This window comes from Manduca sexta, chromosome 19, assembly GCF_014839805.1.
Source record: "Manduca sexta isolate Smith_Timp_Sample1 chromosome 19, JHU_Msex_v1.0, whole genome shotgun sequence".
Lineage (NCBI taxonomy): Eukaryota > Metazoa > Arthropoda > Insecta > Lepidoptera > Sphingidae > Manduca > Manduca sexta.
In genome coordinates, this window is record NC_051133.1 from 13,055,352 (window position 1) to 13,071,495 (window position 16,144).

Consider the following 16,144-nt stretch of genomic DNA (forward strand, 5'->3'; position numbering starts at 1 on the left):
TTAACATAAGTAATCTTCAAGGTTTAAGAAACTAGTGTGTTCAGAGTTGGCTCACCTCATTTCTATTCCATAATTTCCAGGAGCCTTTCGCCACGGACACAAAACCCAAACACCTTTTATTTTGTAAAATCTCACAAACTGTCCCACCTAGGAATCAAATTCACTATTAACAGCCCAAGCTCACAACCACTAAACTCCAGATTTACTATCAATAGATTAAAAAGCAGTAGATATAGTTGATCAAGACGAGAATCGTCTCGCTCGGAGGCGGTAGGTATGCATCTCCAAACGCCCTCCGGCCTCCGATATTACATTTTCCCTCTATAATTGTTACTTGAACGGTGTTTGTTAGAAGATATTTTTATTGATGAAATGGCCAAGTATGAAATTTTATTGTCATGTTTTTTATTGTAAATGAAGTAATTTTGTTTTCAGATTTAAGTGTACAATACATGTAGGTAGCAATAACAGAATGTAGTTAAAACTAAAATGAAATAGACGAGGTATAATGCAAAACGCGAAGTGAAGCTTTCTCCTGGGCTTCAAAACTTCAGACCCCCATCTTGCCAATCCGTCTATTTATTTATTCATTGTGACTAGACTATTATTTATTTATTTTATTTGGCATTCTAGCAAAATAAATTAATAAGATAACGGTTCCTTTGAAGGTCCACCAAAATATGAAATCTTCGTAAAATTGGTTTGTGAAAAACTATAAATAAAAACCTTTTATTAAATTGCAAAACATTATATTTAATAATAAAGGAACTCACAAATAATTGGAGTATTTTGTGGCTCTATGACACAAAAAAGTATCCAAAAGCATGAATGGTAGGCCTTGTTAGGAACTAGGCTTTCTTCAGTGACCCTACCTTATACATTCGAATTTAGAGAAATCAGTAACAAACTTAGGATTCAACCCTCACAATTCGAACCATATAAATTTTGAAATCCTTCATTAAACTAAGATCGTCTATATACGTACTAGTTCAAAGGTTTATTCATCGTAATTCCCGTAATGTGCACCTGTTGAAGAGCGACTGGTGACTGGCGACTGACGGCAATAACTCGGCAATCTCGCCCAAGCCATACGACCGCCTAAGTGCTTACCCTAGCTTTGTTACGTCATAGTTAAAGTTAGGCGGAGGCACAATGAGTGAATTTGCTGGCAACGGGAATCGGAAAAGCTTCATTATTTAAGACGAACCTAGCATAACGGCACACCAACCATATTTTATAAGAAGTTATATTTATAAGCAAACAGAACGTCGACTGACGAAAGGTAACCCCTCGGCAGTCTACACAATTATGTAGGCTTGTTGGAACCGGATATATACATTCTGATCCCGGTACGCGACACATTAACGTGGGCCACTACGGCGGATTCTAACACCTTGTGTACGATGATCGCTATCCGGACTGATATAAAATATATCCTACCACCAGCAAAATCAATACATTCACAGCACACATCCACAATTTCATAAAACTCATAACTTCAGCTTGGTGTATCTCCGGCTTAGTTGCGCTTGCAAGTTAACTGAGACTTGCGGGGTGTAAACAAGTTGACCGCTAAACTTCTATTGGAATTGTAGCGCGACATCCCATTAGCATCGCGTCGTTTGAAAATCCATTCAAAGACGAGAAGTATTTTCTATTGACTTTGTCAATGGAAGTTTAAAAGATTGTTATATATGAGAACATATATGCGCGAGTTCGTCCTGGACGCTGTGTCTCTTTTTGTCGCCATGCTGTGCCTACTTGTATTATAGTTAAAACAATATTTTATTGGTTTTTATCGACAGTACATTCTTAATTTATTTTAGTCCACACTTTAAGTAATTAACTAGTATAAGGGCGCAATGTTTAGGAATACAATATAGTTTTTATGCTTGTATATTTTATAATTAGTTTTAATTTTGATAGTAATTTGTTTTGCGTCTTAATTTTATTAAATAAATAAATAACCACAGCGCCATGGTCTTACTGCGCCTGATGGTAAATGAAGAGAAACCCAAAAATATGTCGAGTAATCATCCGCGGACGGTCGGCACAGTTACACCGGCCTGCTTAATTTCTTCATCATGCTCCGCTTGAAGAACCCTAAGTTGTAGGAAGGAGGGAACATTATCTATGTAATTACTGGACTTGGGACTTAACAACTTATATATCGTGTAACGAGTTCAGAGCCGCGCCTAAGAATGCTTAGAATTTAGAGATATGCACGAATCGGCCAACACCCTTGAGATCCAGGCATGAAGATATGTTAGTCTCTGTAATTTAATTAAAAGGGAACCCATCACCCATTTGCAAAACAGACTCTGTAATTACTATTTTTAACTATGACATTTGCCAAATTATGCCAAATATTATCTGTAATTCAATACGTCTCGTCTGAACGTGTAATCATCGAATATTAGAAGGCCTTGGACGTGGCATTGGGACAAACAAACGCATGTACTATTGTTTTTACATTATCATTAAACAACGGAGATAACGCGACCATGAAATAAATGAACTTGGGCTGAATTTTTGCAAGTCTTACATAAAATATTACGTTATTAATATAAATTATTAAAAATAATAATTTTGGTAATAAACTGATGAATAAAAGTGAGTAAATATATACGTAATATCATACTTTTCTTTGTAGAAATTTATATGAAATTAGATTATGAATTTGTTGTTTTTAGTTTATAAAGTTTGTAAAGACAGGCTTAACCTATTATATTTTGACGAGGGGCATTTCTTACTAGTTAACCTAAGGTGGTGCAGAAACAAAACATAAGCCCGGCTTTACTTATTTAATAAATCGAGAAAATGTAGGTGCTCTTCAAAGCAATATTTTGCAGTCTTTAGGAGGTGCAATAATCATCTCTTAATATTTAATGCAAAACAATAATCAAACCAAAAAGAGTTTTGGAGCTGCCTTCTAATTTTGCATAGTAAAATAATTTTGGTATCTCACGTGAAAGTGTCAGACAGGCCGGTTAGTGACAGCGGTACACACGACGTCTTAGTCCGCAAATTTAATCTGCTCTAACCTGTGTGACGCTGATAGATTTTCTTTTAAGGATCCGCTGCAGTCTGTATAATCATCAGGTTACATGGGAAGCACGGGCTTGGCAACTATAGCTACCCCGATAGAAAGTGCGGAAGGAAGGGTGAATTAGCGAGCATTCGTTGTGGAGACTGAACACTCCGATTTGGGGGGCATGGCGAACCACAGACCTCTTGACTACTGACACTTAGTATCAAAGTCGTTACTGTCATTTTGCAATAATAGATGCGGGTGTAACTATAAAAACTTGTTTTAAAGAAATTAAATCTCTCCAAGTCCCAACTATAAGTGTTTTGTATAAGATTATGGAAACTCTTTTTTTTAACCTGCACGGCGAACAGAATGTCGACTGACGAAAGATAATTAACCCCTTGACAGTCGACACAATTATGCCGGCGTGTTGGAATCGGATGTACACAGGCTCATACCGGAGCACACGTGAGCCACTATGGCGGGTTTTAACACATATAACACACATAATATATCTTACCACCACCATTTGTTTTGGGGAAAATAATCAGTCCAAGTCCTAAGTATAAGTGTTTTGTATACGATTTCAATAACACGTGCAATAACTGTCAGTCACAGGCGCTGTGCGGACAGACGGACACGTATTAGGTAATCTGTGTAGTGTAAGCATGTATTTGAAGATATTCGTGGTTTTAGTGCAATTTCTTTGTGTTAACTTTGCTAAGGATTTGAGGATTAAACCAGGTAATTACTAGTTTGTTTTTTATATTATCTTTGTCATTTAATATTTTAAACTTTATGTTTTATGAAACAAAATCTGGGGCCTTATTCTCAATCCCGTAAGTTATTTTGACAGTGCGTAACAAGCACGTAACACAACGCATCATGTTTAGAACTATAGAAATTTGGCTTACAGAATACCATTCCACGCACATTTCTCGAAGATAACATGACACGGCCGCATTACGCGTTTACACTATCATACAGAATAAGGGCCCTGTTTCTTTTAATCGATGTACTGTAGCTCTATCGTACGTAAATATCCCTCTATATATTATACATTTCAATACAGTAATGCTTATATAAACAGGAATTGAATCTGATTTAATTAATTTCTAAAAATTATTTTAACAAAACAAGTTGGCAAGTCTTTCGTATGAGCCTACTCATGAACTAGAAACAACTATTTTTACATTAAAATTAAACAATTTTATCCGAGTTTTTAAAAAAAATTAATGTCTAACATTCGCGTTAACATTAGAAATCATTATGCAAACTATTGTTACGCGTAGTGGCATACACATTCACCTTGTAAAAAGAGTGCTAGTTCCAAATGGTGATCTGGCTTAGTTGACATTTTATCCGTAGCAATGATCTAAATATTACGACATTATCTTACACCTGACCTGACCTGTTGAGGTTTATGGAGCAATAGAATTTGAAAATGCGAATTATTTATGAATCACCCTTTATATTCTGTTTTTTGAATTATTATAAAGTACATCCGCCAGAATGCATTACAATGAGGAGCTAGATAGGGAAGAGGAAGTGTAAAAACGTTATCACTTTTTTTATTAAAGTTAGGGTTGCCAGTAATGCAAATAGTTTTAATTATTAATTTAATATCACCGCATTGTGCTGCCATAATTGTTCAAACTTAGCTTATATTTATTTAGGCGCTTAGCGAACCAACCAACTTTCAATTAAAAATACCGTACAAATAAAAAGACACCTAACTAATGTACAACAATGAAAAACAAAGGTGCTCAAATATTCACGACGACACAAGGCCCGCAATTTGCATTAATATTACCGCGCCCTGTCTGGTAATATGCTTTTATTTTATTTAAAACGTGCCAGAGGTACGCTTTAACGTAATAGGCGTTTCAAATTCTAGTACTCCATTCAAAATAATTCATATATTTTCATGAATTGGACTATAATCATGAATGCGACACTAGGCCAGTAAATGAGGTCCAATCCCAGCTGTGAGATAGTATATAATACAGAAGTATTATTATTACTAGGTGATTGTGACAAAACCTACTCATTTACCTTAAAAAAATATAAATACAAAATACTTAAAATAATACATACAAAAACTACAAAACCCCATTCGCAATTACATTATCGAATTTAAAAAGTAAACATTGTGAGTTCCGGGAACCCGCTCGACATACAAATTCCACGGAATAAGTATTTATGGCGAATGACTTCTAAAGTATGTTGTAACAGCCCTTTGGCTGTTGTTTCGGTTACGTTTGCCTTAATAAATGAAAATAGAAAAGTTAACCCGGTTTGGAAAGTTTTTAATGTGAAATGTTATAAAATTCTTAGCTGGCTTGTTAGATAATGTAATATTTTGCATATATATTCATGATGTATTGTAGAGGTGAAGTAACAACGTATTTTTAAGAATATGCAGTGTGGGACTATCTTCCTTTGTAAATACGACAAGTGTGAATATAACCATAAAGATAACATTTATAATATGAAGAAGAAAAAATATGGAACAAACAAGCTTTACTGTATATTTTTATTAGTCACATGTATTTTAGTTTTTCCAACATAGAAATTAAACCTCGAACTCTTACGATTCTCAACCCAAATACACGGCTACCGGCTACTAAGTAAAATTAGCATAGGTATTATATTGCGAAAGGCTTCATTATTTTTAAAAACTTTTTTCCAAATTCCAGACCGCTACATAATAACCTGTCATACAACAGACTTTGAATGCTTCAAACGCCAGTACCTAGGTCTCCGAGACCACGTGCTCCTAGGAAACGAGAAACTAGGTATAGGGACCTACGAGCACTTCCGGTATAAATATGGCGATAGCGGAACTTGCATCAAACTTTCTGGTATTGAAGAGAGCGAGCTGGTGGCTATCAGGTATGAGTTATTTATATTATTTATTAATATAGTTGCGATTATTGAATAATAGATGGCGCTTAAAGTGAACAGTTAAATGCTAGATAAGTTTTTATGTTTATTCAGACACGCAGCAAACATTTGCGAATCACACACACTTTAAATTAAACTTTTTTATTTCACAAATAACTGCTCATCCATTCCGCCACAGAAACTATGCATATTCAACATCTATAATACAATGGAATGTTCTGCCAATCTCTCTAGCATTATGTTATATGATAATACTTTGTAGGTATTCGGTAATCTTCACTTGCAACTTGCTCCACTGAAGCTGTTACATAAATTCACCTTGTCGAAGTTTCTAAAAATAATTTAATAACTTGGTAGACGAATGAGTTTTTGAATGTGGCCAGTCAGAAACTATTCATAGAGTTTCTAAGCTAGGACGATTAAGTTTAATGTCTGCCCAAGTTAAAATACTAAGGGACTGCATTATTATAATTCTAGATACATTTGTAGTCATGTTGAAGCTCTACATTTAAAGAGACTTTAGCTTATTAATATTATTAATGTGATAATTTGTGTGGAAGATATTTAGCTGTGTTTTAGAAGTAAACGCAGATTCCTCTGAACGAATTCGGATAAAATTTGGTTAATGAATGATCATTTATTTAAAATGCATCCATATTGTAACATTATATATAAATCATACACGAACAAAGTAATAGATATTTTGCAATATCCCCGCGATCATCTGTTCATGCGTTAAACAGATTACGAATGATGCAATTAAGCGCGTCACCGGTTTAAATACAATTTGTTTCCATCCTCGAATAACAGATGGCACTGTATTAAATTACGAGTGATTGTGGTTTTGCCGGAATTATCACCGGACACCTGAAAATCATTTAAACTGTTCCAACGCTGAAAACGAGCTGGGCGCAATCAAGTTTTTATTAAATTTTACTAATGAACATTGAATTTCATGTATCCATTTTCGCGCGGCACTGTTTAATGAATAGTTTACACTAACTGGTTAGATGATTTGGTTCGTTTGATTTTGAACTTTATTTTATACGTAACTGCAATAAGGTCGAAACAATTCGCATAAATCAATAAGTACCGAAATAAAAAAATCAATAATTAATATTTAACGGTCCTAATATTACCATATCTATTTGGTTCACTATATTTGAATATAAACTGGATTAATTTTATTTCCAGCATGGACAGTCGTCATAAGGAGTACTCTATTATTATTGAAATGCCGCTAAGAATTGTTCAAGTCAACAACGAAAGCATGCCATGCACCAAGCCGAACAAAGGTAATATTAATAATAATCAATACAGTAAATACGGCCTAGTTTTAATAGAAATATTATATACATTTATCTTATATAGTAGTCTTAAAAATTATAAATAAAATATTGTTTTTTTAAGGTCGTAAAGTCTATATCTTATGGTAAGTGGAGTAGGGTCTAAGATAGTGTCGATTGACAAAAAATGATTATTCCTCGGCAGTCAATACAATTATGCCGGTCTGATTAAACTCGATATACTTACATAGACTGTTCCCGTAACGTCAAACTTATTTGGACCAATATTGCGTGTTCTAACAGGCTATGGTGGTTGCTTTCGAAGGGTTCTACTAGCATAAGCAAACCATTTTATTAAAGATACATTGATAATTAATATCGTTATTTAAATAAATTACCTAAAAGCTAAAAGCCGTTCCTTTATTTTGAAAGTCGTAAATTTTGTTACAGCGTTCGAGGGTGTGGGGGCACATAGCGGTAAGTCGTAGATTTATCTCTCTACCCACAACTGAACTGGCGTTTATAGTTTCTCATATAATCTTACAATAAAACTCGGAGTACCCGTCGGTAACAAATATTTGAGGAGATGCACGTCATTAAGTGCCTTGGCAGGACAGTAGCAACATCTATAAAACTTTCAAGAATTAATAAACGCTGATATCAATCAACGATTCAAATCGCTCCTTGTCGATTGTGAGTGCGTCAATCAAAATATGTAAAAAAAAAATGACATCCTTACAAATGACTTATTTTTATTGATTTATTCTCTTTGTACGTGCACGGCAAAATGACCCCACTGCATCTGATGGTAAGTGGAGTGGGGTCCAATAGAATGTAGACTGATGAGATATGGTACCAGTCGATACAATTATGCGGGCCTGTTGGAACATTATTTCAACATTCTGGGGATCGAATCGAAGATTTAGATTGCGATGGTTTTATAATAATATTGACTATACTTTTCTTTCAACCGACCATATTAATAGAGATTAACCGTAATATTTAACAAAATTATCATTTCAGGTCCACTAAGAAGATTCTCAGGAAATGGTATGTCAATATTTTTTTCCAAAATTATTCTTATTTTAAGTAAACAACGCAAATCTGGAACTGCTTGATATAAATAATCTTAACTGTTATTACATGAACTTCCATTAAGGCAAAGTGGAGTATAGAGACCTCACCCTCAGTGAGGGCATTGTGCCATGACAATCAAAATTCTGTTCATTCCGTAGACTATAAGATAAAAACCTTCGATGATGTTGCTAGATGTAATAAAGACGGTTAATTTAGTTTAAACTTTACTTTTGTATTGTTGTATTTAAATGTGTGTATGTATATATATTTTTTATTTAATGAGGTTCTGAATTCAATTGCCGTGTCGAGTAATTGTGTGACTTTTCGATAAAATTCATAAACAAAACAGTGTCCAGGTTATAGTTATTATATTTTAATATTACATATTTTAATATAATTAGTATATCTGTATTTATGTAGATATGTATTTTTTATATAATATATGTATTGTTTACTTTATGTTTTATATACACCCACAATGTCTCACTCTACATCACTCGAAGTTGACTGTTAGATACTTTGATACTTTTAATTTATATAAAGTTTAAATAAATAATTTGAAGCTTAACAATGTTTGTACTTCTTTTCATATATAAATTTCTTCTTTCCTAATCGCATATTTGAATTTGCTCTTTCTGTCAATAAATAATAGACCCTATGAAACACAACCTAAAAGATAACCCCATTATCTCGTCGACGAGTATATGCCTAAGCTACTATCCCGTGACATTTCCACGGGCATCTCGACCTAAGACACGACATGGCTGAATGCCACTGCGCTAATTGGGCACAGTTGAGCGGTGGCCCTGAACAGAGGGGGCTGTTCCGGTGCATGTCCGATGCATATGGGTCACTGGTCATCGGATGGTCAGATTAAAAGTTCATTGCTTCAGGCATGGAAATTACTAGATCTTTGAAGGCATAGGTAGAGACGCAACTACTTATATTTGTCCACTAAGTCATAAGTAGACATTGAAATAAAACTATTTTCCTTCATCTCGCTTTTTTATAGTATTATTTTTCTCCCTACGTTTTGAAGACTGCAGACTTTGTGCTCACGGGGGAGACTGAGGTGTTGGTCGTCCGAAAAGTCAAAATTACTGTATCTACCTATATTTTACAATTATACAAAAATTGTAATTGTTTTAGCTAATGACGATTAATTTATGTGTACGTTTCCTTTTCTTTTTAATAACACAGAATAATGTTTTTTTCAGCTACCGTCCAAATAACGTATCCATATACTTTACCCAAGAAAAAAGGTGAGGTGCATATGAACTTAAGCAACGAAAATATAGACGTCATATTGGACATACCGGACTTGAGCCATTTCAACAAGAACAGCAAGTTAGAATGTAAGTCACAAACTATAGACAAATATAAAAATAATTATGAATTAGGGAATATAATTAAATGATTTTAGAGCTTTGTCCATATATATATATTCTGGCGCTGTCGGTAGTTCTTCTTCTTAATAGTTCCCCCATTACTGAGGATCGTGACTCCTGCGTTTCGAAATCTGTTTCCAGTTGATACGATCCGATATGATTGTCGGCACGTAATGAATGTTAAAAATAGGCAAAGTATCATGTCTTAAATTTAATAATGATTTGGACCATAATGCCACCATCATAGTGGATTGGTGTTTTGCTGGAGGTAGGATATATTTAATATCCGTCCGGATAGCGACCACCGTGCACAAGGTTTTAAAACACGCCATATAGCCCACGTAAGTGTGTCGCATTCCGGGATCAGCCTGTGTATATCCGGTTCCAACATGCCGACATAACTATGTCAACTGCCGGGGGATAATCATCTCTCGTCAGTCGACATTCTATTGGACCCCACTCCACTTACCATCGGGTGCAGTGGGGTCACTTAGTCGTGTACGTAAAAAAACATACTACCTATATTATTATAGATCATCCTACCTACCGTAGTCGAGTAAAATTACCTACGACACTAACCCCATCAAAAACCAAACCCCACTGCTTCGTTAAAATAACAACTCTTCATATAAATGCGTACATTTATACTTTATTAAACATTCAGCCCGGGGTTACAATGGCTCTTTAAATTGCTTGCCGTTAAAGTTTCAGCCGATGTCGACTTAAAAAGGACATTCGGGGAATAATTACGATGCTTTCAATTTGATTGTGGCAATTTGGTATTTCTTAAGCTATTTTGTTGTTGAAAGACACTGTAGCATTTCGATTGCAGTGTGATAGTTGGTTTTGTGGTTACTACTTACTTAATAAGTAATGGTTTGCTAAATAAAGTACAACATACTAAAATCTGGTAGACGTAAATCAGGACATTTGTCTAATTTGATTTGTATATCTTATTCGTCTTTGATCTTATAGAAATGATAACTATTTAAGTGCCTATCGGACTGTCATGGATAATTTGAATCCATTTGTTTTCCATGCTCTTGTCTCATTTTGGTCACTAGGCCGGGAGTTTCTGAGTGATTCAGGCAATATTTTGTGTGCATTTTCTATCAGAACTTGGGTTTTACGAAAAAAAAATCCTTTCTGCAACTTACTTGATAAAGTGTGTTGCTAATATGGAGTGGAATAAGGATAACTGGAAAAGAAAAGTACTTTCGTAGCTTTGGTACACTACAGTAGTTCAAACAGGCCGGCATAATTATGTCGACTGACGAAATAAAACCATCTGTCGTCAGTCGACACTATTTGAACTTCACTTACCATAAGGTGCAGTTTCATTTAGTCACGGCCGTATAAAAATCAACCAGCCTACGTCTCATTATTTACAGCAAGACTGTACGAGTGGTCGGAGTGGGCGTACCACGTGGTGCAGCACACAGACGTCGCCCAAAAAGTGGTGATGCCATTCACCACCAATCTGTGCACTGTTATGGACCGGCTGCCCTTACACAGGTACCTACGATTTAGTCTTTCCTAATAAGCTGCACAGAATATATACCAGTGGCGAAAGGTCCATATGAAACGATTCCTGTGGGCGATTTATGTAGAATATAATTATCATTAGAACGATTTTTAGACAAATTAATGCATATTAGTACGTCCATGTTGTATCGGTCCCCCTTTCGAAAAAAAATACTTTTCGCCACTGATATATACCATAAACTATTGAATATCCGATAAAATAACAACCATTGTAGACGTGATGAAAAGTTGTTAAATTTGATTGTTCCAAACAGTCACCTTTTGAGCCAACCTAGCCTACATTTACGGGCAATCTACCATTGAAGGACGTAACATTTTTCTTTAATTTATACACAGTAGCCTATTGCCTATCATAACGGAGTGACAAGTGTGACCTATATTAACAATAATTATAATCGATTTACCATTAAACTTTACCATAGCGAATGCAATATAAAAGTAATAAATATGCAAAATATTTAAAAAGTTCCAATAGATTCGAAGTCGAGTCACACGCGAACGAAACACGGCACATTTCGTGAGGCAAGGCATTCATATTGAAAATTATGGGCGTGAGGAAACCCAGACAATACAAGGGCATAATAACATTATCAAATAATAAAACACGTAATATGCTATGGAAAATGGATTGTGTTTTTATCACGACACGCCAACTAAATCTGATAGAACCGAGTTCTTTGTCGACTTATGTAATGCTATGACCGTCAGTCGCTAGAATTATGTCGGGTTTCCTTATTATATGTAGACTGATCCAGGAAACCGCCACTATATTTATAATAGGAACTGCTATTTTTTTTGCAGGTTTATCCTGCTGTATCCTGAAGAAGAATACTCAAGTTTGCAATTCATGTACACAGGAAAAACAGTAGCCGACTGAATTCCTCCTGGTTTGTTACTGTAATATTATATTTTTTAAATATACATTATATTTTTAATTTCACTGTACATCGAAACTCGGTAAGGTTTTTTCTACTCAGTGTGCATTTCCGACCAGTAAATTAATTCTACACATAGCTGTGGAGTCGGTAGACGAGAGGGCAGTCTCAGGTTCTTCTCCAGGGAACACCCTTCTGACTTCTCTATTACTTGTACAATCATTGTTAATTATCCTCTATACGGCGACGGCAAAGATCGCGAATAAACCCTCACACATTAATAATCCGCAAGAATCTGAGCATTATACCAACATGGAGTAGACAGTCGTGAACGTGAGAAGCATAAAGTTAAAAAAGTAAGGCCTAAAGAACGCTTTACAAAATAAATAAAAACAAAAAATATTTAAATTCACCCAACAATTTCAAAGGGCTTATATTCTAACCCTTTCAATTACATTTGATTTACAATGTCAATACCAAAATCAATTCCAAATTCCAAACGATATACCAGAGACCTGTGTAAATACCATGATGTGAAAAATAATTAAATCCTCTTGCTGGCAATTATTCTCGTTGCCAGACCTGCGGCGGGTGAAAAATGTGCGACACGTGAAAATTACTGATCAGGCCGAAAGATTTCGGCACACCTTAATTTATACGCTTTTATTAAATTTAAATTTATATTGGGAATACGGCTTGGTTGAATCGTTAATAATAAAAAAAAAGTTGTAGGTACATCAAGTAACATAAACCTTTATAACGAATTTTTAATATTTTTTTGTCTGTCGTTGTATAAGATATGATCATTAATTTAAAGAGAAATAGTTAATTAAAACGCACGTGAGCAACATAAGTGCACACACACTATGATGCATACCGTCAGGGAAAGGGCAATACCGCGTAAAGAGAAAAAAGTTACAATGAAAATTGTTACTTATTAGAAGAAACTTTTGATTCAAAATCCTATAATATTATTTTCTGTCAATTATATGTGCACTCATGGTGCTCACGCACACTGTAAGCAATTAAAGAAAGTAGTGGGTCGCGTCTTCGTGGATGAAATGATGTATAAATGACGTACTAAGACTCCGGTGCACTAATCTCTATTCCAAATTAAACTGTAAAAAGCAAAACAGACATTAAAACAAGTTTCCCTTACTGCTAAAACTGTAGAAAAGTATTTACAGATGCTTAACACAAAGAAAATAAATGAATTCCGTTTAATTAAATAGATTAAAACTTTCGTAAAACAGTTTCGAATGGACACTGAAGTGCTGTTGATCTCTTAATCCGGTTTAAAAAGTTAAATTGGGTCTTGATTAAGCTTTTTTAAAAAAATTGGGTGTTCATTAAATAACATGGCATTAAATGAACCGGCGACTTCATTAAACCTTTCAGAGTGGGGACTGGGGAGGTCTTGTTTAGTCAATTCATTAACGAACTTAGTAGCAATAAACTAGCTAGGAATAGGATCGTCTGTTAAAATGGCTGTCGCGTGTATGATTTCAATTCCAGTGCACCCAATTCCATGACCTTTCAACAAATATCTTGATTATATGATTTACAAAGCTAGTTATTACATATGGAACATATATGTTTAAGATAACAGAGACCGTAGTCAAGATTGATTCCTACAATCGTTAATTCTACTAGAAAACAAAAAATGTATAACGACATATCCTAACAATAAGTCTATCGCTAAGATATGACATTCCTATACATGAAGTTAGCGTTAACGATTGTAGAAAGACATCTTGGCGACGGCCTTGTTCTTATATAGAAGAACTATTATCGGTGTCTGTAACAGACACTTTTACAAACTTTTTTTGCGATTTCTGCGAATTTCAGTCTACCCTTACACTGTACACGAGTCGCGAGAGCACGTGTAAACACTCGACAGTGTCTATAATGCTGTTTACCGACAAAATCAAAATGGCGACTGATCTGTGACGAATAGTGAGCATTGCTATGAGCATTTCATTCAGACGAATAATCCGCTCCAAGCATCGAAAAGTCAGCGAATTTATTTATGTCTTTCAGGGGTTATATTATTTATTTATTTAATATTTAGAAAACAAACAGAAAATATCAAATGTAATATACAAAACTATGACAGTTACAAAATGCAATAAATTATATACTAAAAAATAACATAGGTATGAAAAGAGTGACCAATAAAATTATTATGGCAGAAGTGAACGAAATAAATCAAATGCAGTACCTACGTAAATGATTAACACAGTCTTCTTCCTATCTTCTATCCTACCTGACCGACGGCTTTAATGTGCAATATGCTTTTTCAAGCATGATACAAACAATTTAGCTTAGTTTTGACCAACGGCCACTGTTTGACGACAGCCCGCTATAGAGGTATAGTCTTGTGCCAGATCAATCAGACATCCCGGAAATTTGTGACCTAGGTGTGGCTGTTAGGTTGATCGTGTAATGAATTGATGCATCAAATGACGAAATATTTAAACATTAATCCTTCATTCAGTCACTGATTAAACTTATTTCAGATTTATCTTGTAATGTGTATCTTGGCGAGCATCGTTACGTTTACTTCACATTATTTGTACGACGTGTGTCAGTCACCACTCGGGGATAAAGGGAATATTTTTAAGAGCGACATCCCGAGCCCTGTGACCTCGCTCCCGACTTCGTTATACATCACATAACAGTAAAATGCGTTTACAGCTGTGTACGATGTACGTATTTACTACTTACAAGGATTTTTTAGCTGTCTTACTTTTACTCTGCTATTGTTTGATTACGATACTTTTACTGGGTGTATGAGAGTATTCTTTCTATACTGGCAGGATAAAGTGACCTTAATGCACCTGATGGTAAGTAGGGTCCAGAGCCTATTTCACTTACCATCCAGAAGTGTCGTGTGATGAGATGTGGTCATATCTCCAGTCGACATAATTATAAGGGCCTGATTGAAACCTTATGTAGTCAGGCTGATCCGGGAACGTGACATACACGGGCTACTATGGCGAGTATAAAATTTTGTGTACGGTGGTCACAAGAAATCTTTCTGCGTAGGCATTATTGTATATCTGTCAGTACACACTGATGTGTTCTGGTTTGAAAATGGTAGTCAGTTTAATTACTGGGCATTTAGTTATATTATTAGTGATTTAAATCTATCGGTTATTACTGTTTCTGGTCTATAGGTACTTACTAACAATTAAATAAACATTACACAGTGCAAGACCTGATTGGCTTTTCATAGTACTCAAATATACATTTTTTTTAATCGTATACGAAAAAATGCAGATGAAATATTTCACTAAACTTTATTCCAATTACACCAGTACTTGCCTGTTGTCGCCCAAATGGCACAACTAGACTGAATCATATTTTCAAAATGTTCGCACAGAACTGAGCTCTAATTAGGCCTAGCATTATGTCACTCGGCAGCGAAGGGTGGAGGCTTTGTGTCTGGCGAAAAGAAGCCTTTTAATGCGTTACGTAAGGCTCTCTAAGGACCAAAGCGTGTAATACTCCACTTTAGACCTCTGCTGGGTGTCCATATGAGAGGTGAAGGCGGATTGTATCTTTATCTGTTTGTGTTTAAGAAGATAGTATACCAAGGAGATTCACTGCAATGAATACAGTTTCTTTATATATATTTTTTTTATGAATGGATAAGTCAGTTAAGGAGATCAAAAGGATTGCTGTAAGCTTTGCTTAACTTCATGAAAGTAATACAATTCTATGTTCATCAAAAAGTATTATGAAGAAAATAATATACAAACAATCGACAGTGGACTCTGAATACCTGTGTATAATACAATAAATGTGCCGGTAATCATTTATTGGCACATAATATTAGGTTTATACTAATACTTTAAACAATATCAACAAAAATGTATACTGTCATAATTTGGTCCAATATGAAAGAAAATTGTAAAATAATATTATTTCTATAAATAATAAAAAATATATTTTGAAACACATTTTGTTTTAAAAACATCTCCCCTGCCGTCCGCTCATCACTTGCGCTACATTCTTGTGATTTTGCTTATG

The 16,144-nt window shown here is 34.9% G+C and overlaps 2 protein-coding genes across 3 annotated transcripts in view; one reads left to right on the forward strand and one right to left on the reverse strand.

Moving 5' to 3' along the window:
• Window positions 1-16,144, reverse strand: part of LOC119189774 — a 152,617-nt gene that overhangs the window by 41,286 nt on the left and 95,187 nt on the right. The gene's annotated exons all lie outside the window — the stretch shown is intronic.
• Window positions 3,552-12,192, forward strand: LOC115442036. Its single transcript, XM_030166991.2, has 8 exons — window positions 3,552-3,775; window positions 5,731-5,926; window positions 7,133-7,233; window positions 7,675-7,701; window positions 8,248-8,274; window positions 9,519-9,656; window positions 11,081-11,204; window positions 12,036-12,192. Exons 1-8 carry the CDS (start codon window positions 3,700-3,702, stop codon window positions 12,109-12,111), a joined length of 765 nt encoding a protein of 254 aa, XP_030022851.2. The 5' UTR covers window positions 3,552-3,699; the 3' UTR covers window positions 12,112-12,192.

What these genes read in the sequence shown, in the direction of transcription:
- LOC115442036 (XM_030166991.2), top strand. Translation starts at nt 3,700, where the DNA reads ATGTATTTGAAGATATTCGTGGTTTTAGTGCAATTTCTTTGTGTTAAC. An exon ending in AAGAAGATTCTCAGGAAATG is followed by an intron (nt 8,275 to 9,518) that starts GTATGTCAATAT and finishes TGTTTTTTTCAG; the next exon opens with CTACCGTCCAAATAACGTAT. An exon ending in CAAGAACAGCAAGTTAGAAT is followed by an intron (nt 9,657 to 11,080) that starts GTAAGTCACAAA and finishes CATTATTTACAG; the next exon opens with CAAGACTGTACGAGTGGTCG.